This window comes from Ambystoma mexicanum, chromosome 8 (assembly GCF_040938575.1).
Source record: "Ambystoma mexicanum isolate Mex_15411 chromosome 8, UKY_AmexF1_1, whole genome shotgun sequence".
Classification (NCBI taxonomy): Eukaryota; Metazoa; Chordata; class Amphibia; order Caudata; family Ambystomatidae; genus Ambystoma; species Ambystoma mexicanum.
In genome coordinates, this window is record NC_090929.1 from 1,054,489,709 (window position 1) to 1,054,506,299 (window position 16,591).

The window sequence follows — 16,591 nt, forward strand, 5'->3', positions numbered from 1 at the left end:
TTCCCCAAGTTCTACACGTTTTTCAAATAATGATAAGAGATTGCTAGTGCAGTGGCAGCTAGTGAATTTTTTAACTGGAGGTGTGTAAAATAATGTCTTCAAATGGAGCTTTTTAGAGCACACTTTTTAGAAAAATTGGGTAGAAAGCCAAACAGTTTGCAATTGGTTTTGTAGGGTAACTCATGAAAAAATCCAATAGATGCAACTCATCAACAGTGCACATGAGCATTTCTCCAACACATTTTAATGAAGCCTTTTCACGCAATATGTGCCAGTATAAAACATTTTCACACTGGCTGTGCCCATACATTTCCATGCTGACTGCACCATTACACCCTAGTATTCCCATATAAGAACATACTCATGCTTGCTTTGCGCATAATGCCAGTAATGATAATATAAGAAAACATGTTCATGTTTGTTCTGCCAATATATGGCAGTATCCCCACATAAGAACATACTCCAGTTGACTTTACCATTAAAAATGCATGCCAAAGTATGAAAACATATCCAAACTGGCTGTACTAAAATGCCAGTCGAGCTACATAATAACACTTATCATGCTTGCTTTATCAAAGATGACCAATACAAAATGCCATACAACAATAAGAAATTACTAGACTGGCTGCATTAAAATGCCAGTCTAGCTATGTGATAAAACATATGCTTGTTTTACCAAAGATGCCTAATACAAAATGTCATGCCACAGTAGGAATAATATCACTGATCCTGCTTGCTTCATCAACGATGCCCACTACAAAATGTCATGCCTTAGTAAGAAATGGCTACACTGGTTGCATACAAAATGCTAGTCTTGCTTCATGATAAAACGTATCATGCATGCTTTACCAAAGTTGCCCAATACATAATGTCATACCACAATAGGAAATGGCTAGAGTGGTGCATTGAAATGCCAGTCTAGCTACATATTTACACTTATCATGCTTGCTTTATCAAAGATGCCCAATAAAAAATGTCGGCACAGAACAAATAATACCACTGATCATGCTTGCATTATCAAAGCTGCCCAATATAAAATGTCATACCACAATAAGAAATGGCTAGACTGGCTGCATTAAAATGCAAGTCTAGCTACACAATAACAGGTATCATTCTTGCTTTATCAATCATGCCCAGTAAAAAATGCCATGCCTGCTCCATGGTGCTCCATCGCCTTGCACTCAGACATAATCACATTAATGATGAATGTGATTATGTGTGATTGCGAGGCGCTGGGGGAGCAGGGGGCAGATGCTTGTCAGGAGCTGGGGTCCCAGGGTACAGCCATGGCATTTTCTATTGGGCATAGATGCCAAGGAAGAACTGCCATGCTCGCCCCTGAGGCCCTGAGCACCTCACAGGTACACATTTACTTTTACGCCATCCACAAGTCTGACAAGGGCTTTGATGCAGCCAAGGGTTGATATGTATCACTCCACAATACACCCAAGCAAAGCAGCACTCACTCCATCAAAAGGGCCTTAATGCCCAAAGTAGACCTGCAAATATTAGCTGGGTAACTCCCCTCTTGGACCTAAGATGACTGCAGCCTGGGTACAGAAGGATAGAAAAGGCAGGGTTATGCAGATAACTTCCAGAAGATGCCAGCCTCAACCCAAGAGGGATGCCGTGCCACTGATATAACAGACCCAGAGTCCTTTACAGTTACACCTCATGCCACATGCACCTCTCTCCAATTGGCATTTACCTTCCCTTGCAACTGCCCTGCATGTTAATATTTGGCCATCTCTAATGTACTCTCTGCAGGGACTGCATTAACCACAAGCCATGTCTCGAATGTACTTGTATGTAGCATCAAGTTCAGAGCACATCTCGGATATCCCCACACAATAAAAACCCACAAGACTCTAGCTAGCAATGGGAGCTTCCGCCAGCAGGCTTGATCATTGGGAAACAACCCCAGCACTACAAGCTTCCTCCAGAAGAGCATTGCCATTGATATATGATAGTTAGCAGGGCCCTGCTTGTCATGTAGCGAGTAAGCAGGGAAGGTTCTGCTCCAGGAGCACCTTGCCAGTGGTTGCAGAATACTAAAGCTTAACGATACTCCAGAAGTGCACTGTCAGTGCAATAGGACCACAGTAGTGTGAGCTTCCTCCAGCTTTACAGGTTCTCCATGAGTGTAGTTCTCAGTCAGTTGTGAGTGTTCTGCACAAATGCACTCAGTGTGATAGGATCTTAGCCATTCCTTGCCTGGACTACAGGATTCTACTGGGAGGATGTTCACTCTGATGTGGCCCTATATGACTGACTAAGCACTGCTGGAGGAAGGAAGCCGGCAACCTACTGGTATGTTGTTTGAGGGAGGAGTAGATGGAGGGAGCCACTTCCAGTTGCTCTTTGCGGGAAAATTGAGGATCAGTTCCCTGCAAGAGAGCCATTTGAGAGCAGTAAAGGTCCCTCTCAACCTAATACAAACATCCCTCCAAGAGGGGAGCTTTAACTAGACCACGGAGGGCAGCTTGCAGGTAAATGGGTGGCAATGAATAAAACAGCAAGAGATGAGAGGTATGGGTGTTGGTGAGATGTATTGTGCTGGGCTATGAGCTTCTATGTCTGTCCTTTTTTTTAGCAAAGTCACAGAAATCTCTAACTTCACCAAAATGCCATTCCTCCAGCAATGTCCTATACATTGTTGGTAGCCTATACGTCAAGGCAGGAATAGTTGTGCTTTGTTCATGTCCACATGCACAGAGAGCCAGGTTGCCCAAATAAGCCAGAATAGTTATGTTGGGTATTTCATTTCTTTTCTGTTACTGACCTGACTCCTCCAATGCCCACTTACCCCACCCCCCCAACGCCCGACCCGCGTAGCCTGGCAGCAGGTTCTGCTACTTCTCTCTACTACAGCCTGTCTTGGTAACCCGTGAGACTGCAACATGTGGCTCTCCTGATGGTTAGGACTATGACTTCCTAAATCCCTCACCATTCACTATGCTTGATGCCGCTGATGGAAGTTGTACTTCAAAGCATCTAGAAGCCAAAGATTGCAGATCCCTGTGCAAGGCTCTTCCTCTCCATGCTTTGCAATAGGTCTCACTCATTTCTTGAACAATTTACGGAATCATTAAGGAAGAGCAAATTATCTTATTAATCAACAAAAAGCAGACTTTCTATGGAACTATGGCCCTGACAACCTTTTGTTTAGGGTGTTCTGGCATTACTTTTAGAAGCTGCAGCAAGTGTATATTGAGTGTTAGAGGTATTATTTCTTATAAAGCGCTGCACGCCCATAGGCTTCAGGGAGCATATAAAACAAACACACAAAAAAGACAGTAACAAATGTAAAAAACAGAAGATGGCCAAAATCAGGGAGCTACCTATCAATCCTTCTTGTTAAACAAATACTTTTAATCGCTCTCTTGAAATCATTCACGTAATGTAGCCGGCAGACCGTTCCAGACTCATGGAGTCCAATCATCAAACCTCCTGCCCCCAAATTTCTGCAATTTGACACGAGGCTGGAGGAGCTTATTATCTCCATTAGAGATGAGCACTCTCTTACTCGAGCAACCTTCAGCCGATCACAGAGATACCGAGGTGCATTGCGGCATTTATGGGTCAATGTAAGATACATTCTTTCATTGCGCATTGGGAACTACGGGGTTATTGTGTCTGCCATTTTACCACTGTGAAGTAATCCTGAATGTTTTCAAATATTTAGCTCTGGTAAATTTGCAAGAAAAAAGTAGACTGCTACGTATGCTTTTTTTTTTAACAGTGGAAAGATTTGCATGTGTTTTACTACAGGGATTTGTGTTTGACTCAATGGTCAGATGTTTGAATCCCAGGAGATTGATAAAATTAATACCATTCAATTGGCCAATAAAAAGCCTCTATTATCAGCATGTCCATGCACCACTGCGGTGCATGTGCGCTCTATAATGACACTTGTTATGTTGTGTTTTATAAAAAAGCATTCCGTATATTGTCAAAAGGACGTCTTATTTTCACACTATGTAGCCTATTCTATGGTGCAAGACGCCATTCCAAACCGAACATTGCTTTGGGAATTACCATAGATTATTACCTTTGCTGGATGCACAAGCTGCATTTTGCTACCATGGTACCTTCAAAGCAATACGCTTTTGCTGCAAGCATCATGTCAGAGTGAATGCACTTTGAGGTTGTCCAAATCCAGTAGTCCTTGCACAGTTGTCTGTTTACTCTTAATTATTATTATTAATGCTGAATACATTATAGACCTTAATAATCACCTCTCAACTCACTCCTCTAACTGGTGGTGTTCCACAAGTCTCTGTCTTGGGTACGCTCTCTTTTACACTATACACGACTGCTCTTGGGGTACTAATCTCCTCCTTTGTGTTCTCGTACCAACTTGGTGGATGACACCCAAATATTCTTCTCTTTTCCGGAATTCTCCTCTGATCTCTCTATCAACATTACCAACTGTCTCTCTGCCATTAAATATGTGATGGCTTTGCACTCTGTGATGTTAAACTCTACTAAAACAGAGGTGCTCTTGTTCCCTGCCAAAGCCTCTCTCTCATCTCTTCCTCTGCCTATCCACCTGACACTCTCCCCTGCTCTTCTTCAGCTAGAAACCTAAGCGTCATCTATGGCCCTTCTCTCACCTTCTCTACTTTCATTTCCAAAACTGGAACAGCAGTTATCCTCAACCTCCTAAATATTAGGAAAATCAGACACCTCCTCCTTTTAACCCCGGCAAGCATCTCTTAACCACTCTTCTCTTCTCTAAACTGGACTACTGTGCCAGCATACTCTTTGGTCTCCCCAACTATGGTTTTTGTCCTCTCGACAAGATCATTTACTTTGCTAACAGGAATCTCTTTGAACTCCCTCACTTCACACCTATTTCCTTGTACCATCACCAGGCTGGATGGCTGGTGATGCAAAACAGAGCCAGATTTAAATGTCTTCTTCTGGTTCACAAATCTATCCATGGTAAGCACCACTGTATCTATCCTCCTCTATCCAACTCTACAAGCCGTCTCGTAATCTCTGCTGTGCCTCCTCAACTAATCTTGTGGCACCTCCCCCTCTCTGTGCTTCCTCTCGCTTCCCCTCCTTCTCGCTTCTTGCTCCACTTGCATGGAATACTCTTCCCCGGACACCAGAGAAACAGTCCTCCTGGATTTGTGAAAAACCAAACTGAAAGTCTGGAATCGGTATAATTAACCAAAAAAATAAAACGGCTGTATGAAAATAACATACAGCTGAAAAATGTCACACACATCTACCACTCAGTACCGTTGTAGCGAACAAGGGGAGCTGGGCTGTCCCCCGCACTCTTGTTCATTACAATAGTTCCGCGGTTGCAGGGGTGTCCCCTGCTAAATCAAAATATTTTTTTTTTAAAAAGGAGCCTGCAGTGCCTGTTCCCATGCACGTAAGTGAAGGGAACCAACATCGCAGAGGAATAGCGGAGTCGGTGGCACACAGCGAAGTGTGACGCCAAAAGGTAAGTAATGGGGTTGGAGGGCGCGGGTTACTTGAAATGTCCAGGGGAGTGAAAAACAAAAGTCATTTTATTCAAATGACTTTCGGTTTTTGCTCCCTCGAACATTTCTGATTCAGTTAAATCATGGACATTCGGAAAGCCTACCTCCTCGCCTCCGAGTTACCCTCTTAACCTACCTCTCATCTGCCTGCTTGCTAACATTTTTTCCCTCATATCTAACCGGCCTCTGTCCATCACTGCCTCTGCCTCCGCTCTAGCACTTCACCCATAATGGTCACATCCCGAGACAGCTGGCCGCACCGCCTACCTGCACTTAAAAAGCTCCACTGTTCATTGTTCTTAATCTATTTGTGTCCACTCATGTATTGTCCCCAGTGAATTTTCCATTTACTCCCCTCCACAACCCGGTCAGAATGTCCTTCAAACTCGCCCCGTTGTAAGAAGCGCACTGCTTCACGTCAAACCTGATTTCATATCTATTGCACGTTCTTTTGTGATCAAAAGAGCATTGTTCCTCTGTATATATAAATGCATAAAATAAATAAATAATAATAATAATTCAGCGTGTTAAAATGTATATTGGGGAAAATCAGCCAAAACCTTCTTAGTCCTCAAACATTCTGAAATACAGCATCAACCTTTCTTACTGCTATGCGTTATTTGCAATGCATTTGTTTTGTAATGAGCTCTATGCCATTGGTGCGGGATCTGTAGATGCCAAGTGGCCCATGTCATTGGTTACAGATTCAGTCAGTCCTCCCTTTTCAGGTGACACTCCTTCTACATCGGGTAATTGTAGTTTTGGTTTAATTAGTATAGGCCTAATTGTCCCCTGCATGCTAGCCCAAAATGGCTGGCAGTGTCATTCTCGACATAAGATCATCTGCCAGCTAATTAGTGGTCACTACTTGATTACCACATAAACATCAAAACCGTTGTTATTTGTATTTATTTATATAGTGCACCTAGCCCTCAGGCATCTGGGCGCGTTACTTTGTTTACAATATTGCATAGTTACAATGGCAGTGTACATACAACACAAGAAAAACAACAGGTGCATAGGATACACACAGCATTATATACTGTCATGGTTAGGGTTTGTATGGGTCAATTACATAGAAGCAGTGACATTATATTCAGTTCAGAGGAAGAAACACATGGAGGGTGAATGTTATTTGCCAGTTTAGTTGGTTTCCTGAGAGGAGAGCCAGTTTTTATCGTTAGTTCTGAATAGAGTGAAGGAAGGTTCTGCTCTTAGGTATATAGGTAAGGAGTTCCAAAGTTTGGATGCTAGGACAGGGAAACTGCAGCCTCCAGATTTTTGGAGGTTGAACCTAGGGACTGAGAGACAGTGCAATTGTGCTGATCTGGTGGGTCGGTTGGATTGTCTTTTGGTGAATTTGCAGATCAGATAATTGGGTGCTGAGTGGGACAAGCACTTATGCATGAGGGATAGAGTTTTGTGTGAGATTCTGTTTGTAATTGACAACCAGAGGGTTTTACGTCTGGTTTCAGAGATATGATGAGATCTGGGTATATTGAAGGCTGCTCTGAGGGCATTATTTTGAAGGACCTGTAATTTGTTTAAGTTGCGCTTGTTAGTACCTAGGTAGAGAGCGTTACAATAATCCAGTTTGGATAATATAGGCGTCCTTGCTAGTGTGGAGCAGCTTGCTGACGAGAGGAAGGGTCTGCAGGAGTATTAGTTTACAAGTGTATGCTGTTGCTGAGGCTATAGCGTTTACTTGTTTCATCAAGGTTAAAGTGTTTGTGCCTTTTTAGGAGCAGCAAAGGAAAGGCGTGATCGCGGCTTTGGACAGCAACTTTGCCATGGCCGTGGCGTTCCATGCCTCAGAGCTGTCCATCCCTGTCTTCATCATCGTGCCAACCAGTGTGCCACCGGCAAGGGTGAAAATATGCCGGGAGTATGGTGCCATGGTTATTTCGTATGGCACCACAGTGCAGGACTCCCACAGTCATGCCCGCCGGCTAGCGCAGGAGAACGCCTATCTGTTCATCGAGGAGTAAGTATGCCCAGAGGAACGTTGAGTACTCCGGGAAGCCACTTTCCTGTTCCTATATTACTCTGTGATCATTTAATACACACTGTCTCACCACACCATGATGTAACCTCCATAAACATTCAGGTTTCATTTGCACAAACTATAGAAATAGCAACTCTCAAAATCGAGTTTTGAGGTTGTCTTTAGATTTTGAGACCTTGATCTCGGGGGACGATTCTCAGTTAGGGGATTTTTCCATTCACAAATGAGATGGCTGTTCCAAGCGGCCCGAGTGGCCAAGAAGCCGATTCTCAGAGCCTGGAAGTCTACAGCCCGCCCTCTGGTGAAACCATGGATACAGGACATGCCCAGGATGTCTTTGATTCAGATTCGGAAGAAGTCCAAATTGTCTGATGATATATGGGGGTGATTTTTAACTCTGTACTGAGATTGGGAGGGGCAGTTACCTTAGGGAGGGGGGAAGGCAGGATGAGGGGAGCGGTGGAGGGGGATTTACTTGGAGATGTGATGTAATGTAAGTTAATCTTTTTATTGATTTGTGTGATTAAATGTTTCATTGTTCTTGTTACAATGTAGATACAAAAAAGGACAAAAAGAAATAGTGACTGCAGTTGGGGTTAGGTTTGAAAAACACTCCATGAGATGCTAATAACCGGGGTTGCGAGACGAAGCTGTGCAGACCTTTCCCAAAAGAATATACATCCAACTTTATGAAACTTTGAAAAAAAATAATATAGCTTACTTTGAATATTTTTAATGAAGCTTCTGTCTGGTGGTGGGGGTGTGAAATAAAACATTGTACATTCAAATTCATATAGGGGTACAGGGTACAGCACTAATTGCTGTACATACTGACATAAACTTGGATAAGAGTTTGGCAGGTAGGGTTGCACGCATGGTAACTGAACTGATGGGCCAGTGGTCACACCCACCAGGCACTACAGGAGGGGCCCAGCGTACAACGGGCATGGCCATGCTCATGGGCAGTGAAAGAAGGGTCGCTGTGCTTGACAGATGCAGCCATGCCCTATGAACAGTGTCTGCTGGACGTGCACACGGACCACAGCTAGTGGGCACTGAATGCAGATTGCCACTGTGTGCAGTGTGGGCTGGGAATGGCCACAGACCATACCTAGTGGGTCACCAGCCTCTGGGACAGTGTCGTTTGGGCATGGCTGCAGGTCACACCCAGTGGGCGGAACATGGAAGGTTCAGGGTGTATGGGCTGTGCTGCTGTCCATGGAACAGCACCCACTGGACGCGGCCCCTACAGTCACTGCAGAGGGGTTCACAGCATCAACTGACCCTGACCACAGGCTATACCCAGAAGGTAGCGGAGGAGAGGCCGCTGTCCAGTATTAGCTGGGTATAACTGCTCCCCTTAAAGGGACTATCTATGAGTCCTAATTAGAGGTAGATGCTTGGAAGTGCTGCAGTGTGGCTTTCCCATTTCTGAAATCATTCTGGAGTTGTTATTCAATACTAACGTTGCTATTCCTTCCTCTGCCCTGCCCGCCGCCCCAGGGAGGACGACGCTGTGTATCTTGCTGGACTGGGTACTGTCGGACTGGAGATCTACGAGCAGGTACCAAAACTGGACGCTGTGCTGTTCCCCGCCGGTGGTCACTGTGGGCTGCTAGCAGGATCGGCTGCTGCCCTAAAGCACCTCAACCCAAACATTGACATCATTGTAAGTCATTCTCCATCCTCTAATGTCTTCGAGGTACATCAGGGGAGACTTGCTTCACGTCTAACAGTTGGAATGTATGCATGCACTGCTATACATGGAAGGCAGGCCAGGTTTAGTTTAGTTTAGTTTATTATTTGTATTGCGCTCCAGACCCGAGGGTATTCGGGCACAAGGCATAAGGATATTCAAAGCTTGGTTACAACATGTAAAATACAATTATGTGCAAGTGCCGCTTGGTTACATGTTGGCACAATGAAGTTACGATATATACAGGCGGGTACATTGATGGCATGCATAGTTTTACACAGTGGTTGGTGCATACGGTGTAGAGAGAGGTGCCGGGCAAAGTCAGCAAGGTATATGCCTAGATGTCTGCATCTTTGAGCCAACTAGTGATGCTTTGACGGAACTTGTGATAGGATTGATTGATTCTTAGAGGGGAAGGTAGTGAGTTCCATAGGAGTGCTGCCTTGACCTGGAAACTGCTGCCTCCTATTTTGACATGTTTGTATCTGGGGATCCAGAGGTAGTTGGTGTTGGAGAGTCTGGTGATTCTTGTGGTAGGCTTCAAAGTGAATCTGTCGGATAGGTAGCGGGGTGCTGCATTGTTCAAGCATTTGTGCGTGAGGGAGGCAGTTTTTAGTTTTATTTTGTCGTGAGTGGAGAGCCAGTTGTTGGCTCTTCTGGTGTTAGAGATATGTTCTCTCTTGGGGATTCCTAGGGCTGCTCTTAGCGCATTATTTTGTAGGAGTTGGATTTTTTTGATGGTTTGTTTATTGGCTCCTATGTATAGCGCGTTGCAGTAGTCCAGCCTGGATAAGATGAGGGCTCTGGCCAGGGTGATGCAACTGTCCTGAGACAGGAAGGCCTTGCCTGCTCTGATCAACTTGCATGTGAATGCCGTGGCCGAGGCCAAGGCATTTACCTGCTTGCTGAGGGAGAGAGTGGAGTCCAGATAGAAACCCAGTGTTTTGACCTCCTTGCCGACAGTAATAATATTATTGTCTATGTTGAATGCTGAGTATTCGGAGCTGAGTTTTTTGAGGGTCGAGGGAGTGCCCAGGATGATGATCTCTGTTTTGTCATCATTCAGGCATAAACCGTGGGTGGCCATCCATGCCTGGATGATGAGATATATCCTGTTCACCAATGCCAAATCCTTGTCGTAATCACCGGTAAGCGGTAGGAGAATCTGAGTGTCATCTGCATAGTTAGTGTAGGTGACACCAGAAGGTCCAGATTGTCGAACAGGGGCCTGGTAAAGATATTGTAGAGGGTGGGTGAGACGCAAGATCCCTGGGGCACTCCGCAAGTTATGGGGATGGGGTTGGCTGCTGCCATAGGAGAGAAGACTCTCATAGTCCTGTTGGTTAGGAATGATTGTATCCATGCAGTGGCTTCTTCGGAGAAATGAGCTGCCGAATCCAGATGGCTGCATAGGACCCTGTGGTCGACCAGGTCGAAGGCAGCTGATAAATCTAGGAGCAGAAGGAGGGCTGATTTTCCTTCATCCCGGAGTTCATCTATCTGTGACTTGAGGTCTATGAGAGCTGTTTCTGTCCCATGTTGGGGCCGGAAGCCTGATTGCCTAGTTCCTAGTAGAGAATTGGTTTCCAAGTATTTTTGTATCTGGGAGTATGCCATTTTATCTAGGATCTTTAGGAGAAACGGCACTGTAGTAATCAGGCGGTAATTAGTGGGTATTAGTGGGTCTAGGGACTGCTTTTTCAGTAGAGGAAGCACCCATGATTCTTTGAGGTTGGATGGGATGGTATTGGTGGAGAAGGATGAGTTAATAAGTTTTTTGATAAAGGGGGCCAGATCTCTGGCTGCATTCTTTAGAAGTAGAGCGGGGCATAGGTCTCCTTGACAGTTGGTGGGTTTGAGAGATAGTATGGTATTTTCAGTTTCTTTTATGGTGACTTTGGAAAACTTGAATCTGGGGTGATTGGTAGAGTTACTTAGTTGTTCTAGGTTGACGCTAATGGGTTTTTTGCCGGCGAGTGTGGCTTTTTTCTTGGCTATTTTTATTTGAAGGGTAGTGACTTTGTTGGCTAGAGCTTGTTGTATGTTGGAGCACCAGAGTTGGTCTTTGATGCAGTTGTCTGGCACAGGGATGGGCGCTTCTAGCTCTTTGAGGATGACAAAGAGTTCTTTCGTGCTAGAATTAGCTTGGCCAATTCTAGCGTTGTAGGTTTCGCGTTTAGCTAGGATGATTTCTTTTTTGTATAGGGCTGTGATGGAGCAGAGGTTGGCTTTGTTTTCGTCAGAAGGTTGTGCTCGCCTGGATGTCTCACAGTGCCTTTTTTGTTTGCGCAATGATTTTAGGTATGGGGTGTACCATGAATTGAGATGGGCTTTGGGTTTGCTTTGTCTAAGTTTGAGTGGTGCAATAGAGTCTAGAGATGTGGTCATGATGTGGTTAAATTCCTTAACCATAGTTTCGGGGTCCAGGTTTTCCGGGATGGCATTGAGTGTAGGGAGGATGAGGGGTAGCAGTTTGTCACAGGTGATGTTTTTCTTGTTCCGGGTGGGAATGGACGGAGCTAGGGGTGTGGGAGCCAAGGTAGGTTTGGCGGCAGTTAGGGTAAAGGTTATGAAGTGGTGATCTGTCCAGATCTGGGGGGATATGGAGGCTATCGTGGCGTTGCAGTTGTAGTCTGCTACCCAGTCCAAGGTTCTGCCTTTGTTGTGTGAGGGGGTGAGCACTCTTTGGGTAAATCCTTGTTCCTCTAGGATACTAGCCACATTAGATGCATGTGTGTCTTTGGGGTCGTTATAACCTAAGTTCAAGTCGCCTAGTAGTAGGACTTGAGATGAGTTTTTTAGATTATTCGAGATGATATTTGATATGTCATCTTCAAAGGTCCCAATGGGGCCTGGAGGTCTATAGACCAAGTATATTGTGAGAGTCTGGGTGTTATTTATGTTTAGTTTGGCTGTCAAGAGCTCACATGAGTTGATGACTGGGGATGACACTAGTCTGCAAGGTAGATTGTTTCTTATTATGAGTGCAGTGCCTCCACCTCGAGTGTCGGTTCTGTCTGATCGCAGTATGGTGTATCCGTTTGGTATGGCCAGTGAGAGGGCGGGTCCTGCTGCGGCGTGTAGCCAAGATTCGGTGACTGCTAGGAAGTATAGATGTTCAGAGTGGATGATGTCTGCTATATCTGAAGCGTGTGCAACTAGCGATCTAGAGTTTATTAGGCCACCCATGAGGTTAGGTTTGTTTATCTTTGGAAAGGTGGGACTAGTTGTAGTTTGGGTCTTGGAGGGGGGGTTGTTGGTGGTGGTTGGATTGGGCCAGTGTTCTGTTGTTCGTTTGTTGATGTCAGGGTTCTAGCTAGTGGTTCATAGAGTTTTGCAAGTCTTGAGCGGAGTCTGCTGTTCCTCTCGAGGGTATTGCAAGGTAGAGTGTTTTGTGTCTGGTGTTGCAGGTTTAAAGTGGTTGGCCAGGGTTTAACGTGGTTGTGAGGTAGTGACATGGTGTTGTAGTGAGTGGTATGGTATTGGTACGTTGCTAGTACTAGGAGCAGGATGTGTATGATACTTGTTGTGTGGGAGGTGGGGAGCAGGATGCACAGGGGTGTGTGCATTGTTGGTATGGGTGCTGTAGGCGGGAGAGCCTGTATCCAATTCTGTGTTGGTGTACTGACTAGATCTGGTCTGAATTGTGTGTCTGAGTGCAGAGTTCAGAATGCAAATACGGGAGTAGTCTAGATGCAGTGTTTGTAAAGGGCGCAGCATTGGCTAAGATACAAGTCGAAATTGGCAGACAGGATAGAGTGGCATGTGCAGGCAATAAAATGACCAGCAAGGGTTCACCTAAATTCGAAATTGGCCGGCAGGCTATAGTGGCATGTGCAGGCAATAAAATGACCAGTAAGGATTCACCTGAATTCGAAATTGGCAGACAGGCTAAAGTGGCATGTGCAGGCAATAAAATGACTAGCAAGGGTTCACCTAAATTCGAGGTGCAGCAACTAGCATCAAGTATCATTGGCTGGAGTAAGGTGCAGTAGCAGTATTAGTGGCATCAAATGAGTGAGGCACAATAACTGGCAGTGAGAACATTAGCTGACCGGGCTACCACGAAATATTTGCAGCTAAGCGGCTATGTGGAGGACAAACAGCTTAAAGATAATGGCTGCAACGAGTTAACGATAACCGCCGAAGGGCGTATGTAGACATTATTGCTAGGCAGGCATACTGGCTGGCAGCATGATCGTACTCACAGAAGGATGAGTGTCCAAAAGTAGAGTCTCGTGATGGTCGCCATGCGCCGTCCAGCGGCGAACAGGGGCAAACAGGGCCTTAGGTGGCCTTTGGTGAGGCCGGCTCTTCCGCCTGCCCGTGGATACGGGCAAATTCAAAACACTGGCTGCTTAGCAACCGCGAGGACGCTGAGCCTCGTTGTGGCGCCGCATCGCGCCCGACATTTTGTTTTCCTGATCCTAATGTCGGCGCTGATGCGGGCGTGTAACCCGGGCTGCCCAGGGTGAAAATGGGTTGCTGGATGGGGTATACTTGTGGCAGTACCTGATCAGAGGTAAATAAGGCAATGGGTCTGCATCGAGGTGGTGGGTTTCCTGGTCTGCTGATGCGGATCGGCACGGCACGGCTGGTGGAGCTGGTAGACTTCGGTCTGCTGAGGAAGGGTGGGGGCTCCTGCCCTCGCCACCAGATGGGGGGGAGACTGACGTATTTCAGGGGCAAACAGGGCCTTAGGTGGCCTTTGGTGAGGTCGGCTCTTCCGCCTGCCGGCGGATGCGGGCACATTCAAAACACTGGTTGCTTAGCAACCGCGAGGACGCTGAGTCTCGTTGTGGCGCCGCATCGCGCCCGACATTTTGTTTTCCTGATCCTAATGTCGGCGCTGATGCGGGCGTGTAACCCGGGCTGCCCAGGGTGAAAATGGGTTGCTGGATGGGGTATACTTGTGGCAGTACCTGATCAGAGGTAAATCAGGCAATGGGTCTGCATCGAGGTGGTGGGTTTCCTGGTCTGCTGATGCGGATCGGCACGGCACGGCTGGTGGAGCTGGTAGACTTCGGTGCTGCTGAGGAAGGGTGGGGGCTCCTGCCCTCGCCACCAGATGGGGGTAGACTGACGTATTTCAGGGGCAAACAGGGCCTAAGGTGGCCTTTGGTGAGGCCGGCTCTTCCGCCTGCCGGCGGATATGGGCAAATTCAAAACACTGGTTGCTTAGCAACCGCGAGGACGCTGAGCTTCATTGTGGCGCCGCATCGCGCCCGACATTTTGTTTTCCTGATCCTAATGTCGGCGCTGATGCGGGCGTGTAACCCGGGCTGCCCAGGGTGAAAATGGGTTGCTGGATGGGGTATATTTGTGGCAGTACCTGATCAGAGGTAAATCAGGTAAACCCAGGTTCATATGTCACCAATCTTTCCTTCCCTTGTCATCTTCTATAGTGCTAGCATTCAGCATTGTGCAGCCTGGGGTAGTGAGCTTGGCTGACTCTGACATGCTAAATCATTTTCGCCAGAAACACTAGCTTGTTGGCTTTATGTAGTCACTGGGAATTACACTGCGTACCACTGCAGTTTGCATGGTCCCTATGCTCCTAGGCAGATCTCAAAGAGGTGGGTTAAGTTAGTGGGAAGAGGGAGAGAATGCAAGAAAGTATGGCTGCTTTGTTTGGAAGCATGCAGTTTGGAAATGATCTACTATATGTTCTTTTAATTGGCAGCGTTTATTTAGTTGAACACAAACTGTTGTACTACTTTTTTTTACAGCAAAAAGCAGGGGTGGGTGGCCGGGGGTGACTCCCCACACTACCCCTTGACTTAGCCAGCCCATCCTCCCTTTCTATATACCTAACCCCAAATAGCCATCAACCAATTTGCAGTAAAAATATGTAGTAAAAAATGTGGTAAAAAATAATTCGACCAATTTGTATTCTACCAAAATGGTGAATACATATATACAGCCCTACAGATAAGGGGTGCATCGGCCACTTTGACTCCCTAAAAATAGGCAAATACTCCCAAAAAATAAAAATAGGGAGTACAAACACTCCCAATAAAAATATGAAATAGACATGTAGAACCTTGTGCGCCTACTTTCTCTCCTACACTGCTGCAGGGATATGTTTGGACCAGTAGTGCAGGTAGCACCATAGGAAGAAACTACTATTTTAACTGCCCCGATTAGAAGTAAACATGTATCTTGTCATGTGCATGAATAACTAGGTGCAAAGAAATCATTATTATAATAACATTTCCGTTTCCAGTTAAAACCTATTTTTACTCGCTTATAAAATACACCCATTGCGATTCGGATGCACATTTTTACTCACTAAAAATCATTTTACTCCCAACTTTAAAAACAAGGAGTAACATACTGCCACTTCCAAATCCTATCTGGAGCAGTGCATATATATATTACCAGTTGTTTTGTATACTGTGCCAACTCACCTTAGGATGCATTGACTGGAAAATAGTGCAATACAATGAGAGCGAGATATGTGGAAGTAAAACATTGTGCAGGGAATGAGAAGGTAAGTGGGCAGGTGATCAATATGTGAAGATTGCTCTATTATATATATATGTGAAGTCTGTTTGCATGTGGGGCTCGAGATGTGCTCAGGCTATCCAAGGTATATTTTAGGCATGATTAACTAGGATCCTCCCGTAGGATGGGCCTGTCTTTTTAAAGAGTCTTGAAAAATGGGCTGCCCAAGGCAGAGGACAAATATCCTTAATATCTATACATGCAGAGAGAGAGAGAGATCAATATTCTTCTGGCTGTCAGGATCTTGACAGGACATGCTCCTCTCTCTTGTGCCTTTTTCCATGTTATCTGTCCATTATTGAGGCCAATAAATGTGCGAACCTGTTCCCAGATGAGTAACCCAAAGCTCTTGACATGGGTCGTTCATGGTAATGACCTGCTTCTTCCATTGCCAAGGTGGCAAATCTTGAGAGGGAACCTTAACACTTCTTCTCCAGTAGCTAGTATGTAACCAGGTTAGCATTGGCTGTTGCCTTGTGATGGGCAGTGTTGGAGAACCTTCTGGCATGTATTTTGCTTTACAAATAAGGATCATTCATTCAATGTGTCCAAGGGGGCATCCATTCAAAACGCAACCCATCAAGGAGGGCACTCATCCAAAAATCAACCCAAGTGTCAAGCTTCCAAAACTGAATCCATCCTAGCATCACTCCATTTTGCATCCCAATCTAGCTAAAGGAGAAAGTATTTACTTATGTATTTATTGTTCATTTGTAAGGCGCTTATGCATCAAGTAAATTCTGTTTCAAAGTATACAAATGTGAAGCTACCCAAAAGGGCAGACTGCTGAAATGCAGGAAATCCAATGAATAATCTTTCCAAAACTCAAATGATCTCAAAACAATCACAATGTAGTGGAAGTAAATCATCCACAAAGTG

General features: G+C 45.5%; 1 protein-coding gene across 2 annotated transcripts in view; it reads left to right on the forward strand.

Annotated features, from left to right (window-relative positions):
- Window positions 1–16,591, forward strand: part of LOC138472715 (L-threonine ammonia-lyase-like) — a 406,130-nt gene that overhangs the window by 126,491 nt on the left and 263,048 nt on the right. For both annotated transcript variants that reach the window (XM_069611031.1, XM_069611030.1), the window contains 2 exons: window positions 7,247–7,488; window positions 9,013–9,178. In XM_069611031.1, the coding sequence (XP_069467132.1) occupies window positions 7,247–7,488; window positions 9,013–9,178 (408 nt within the window). The remainder of the gene's footprint in view (window positions 1–7,246; window positions 7,489–9,012; window positions 9,179–16,591) is intronic.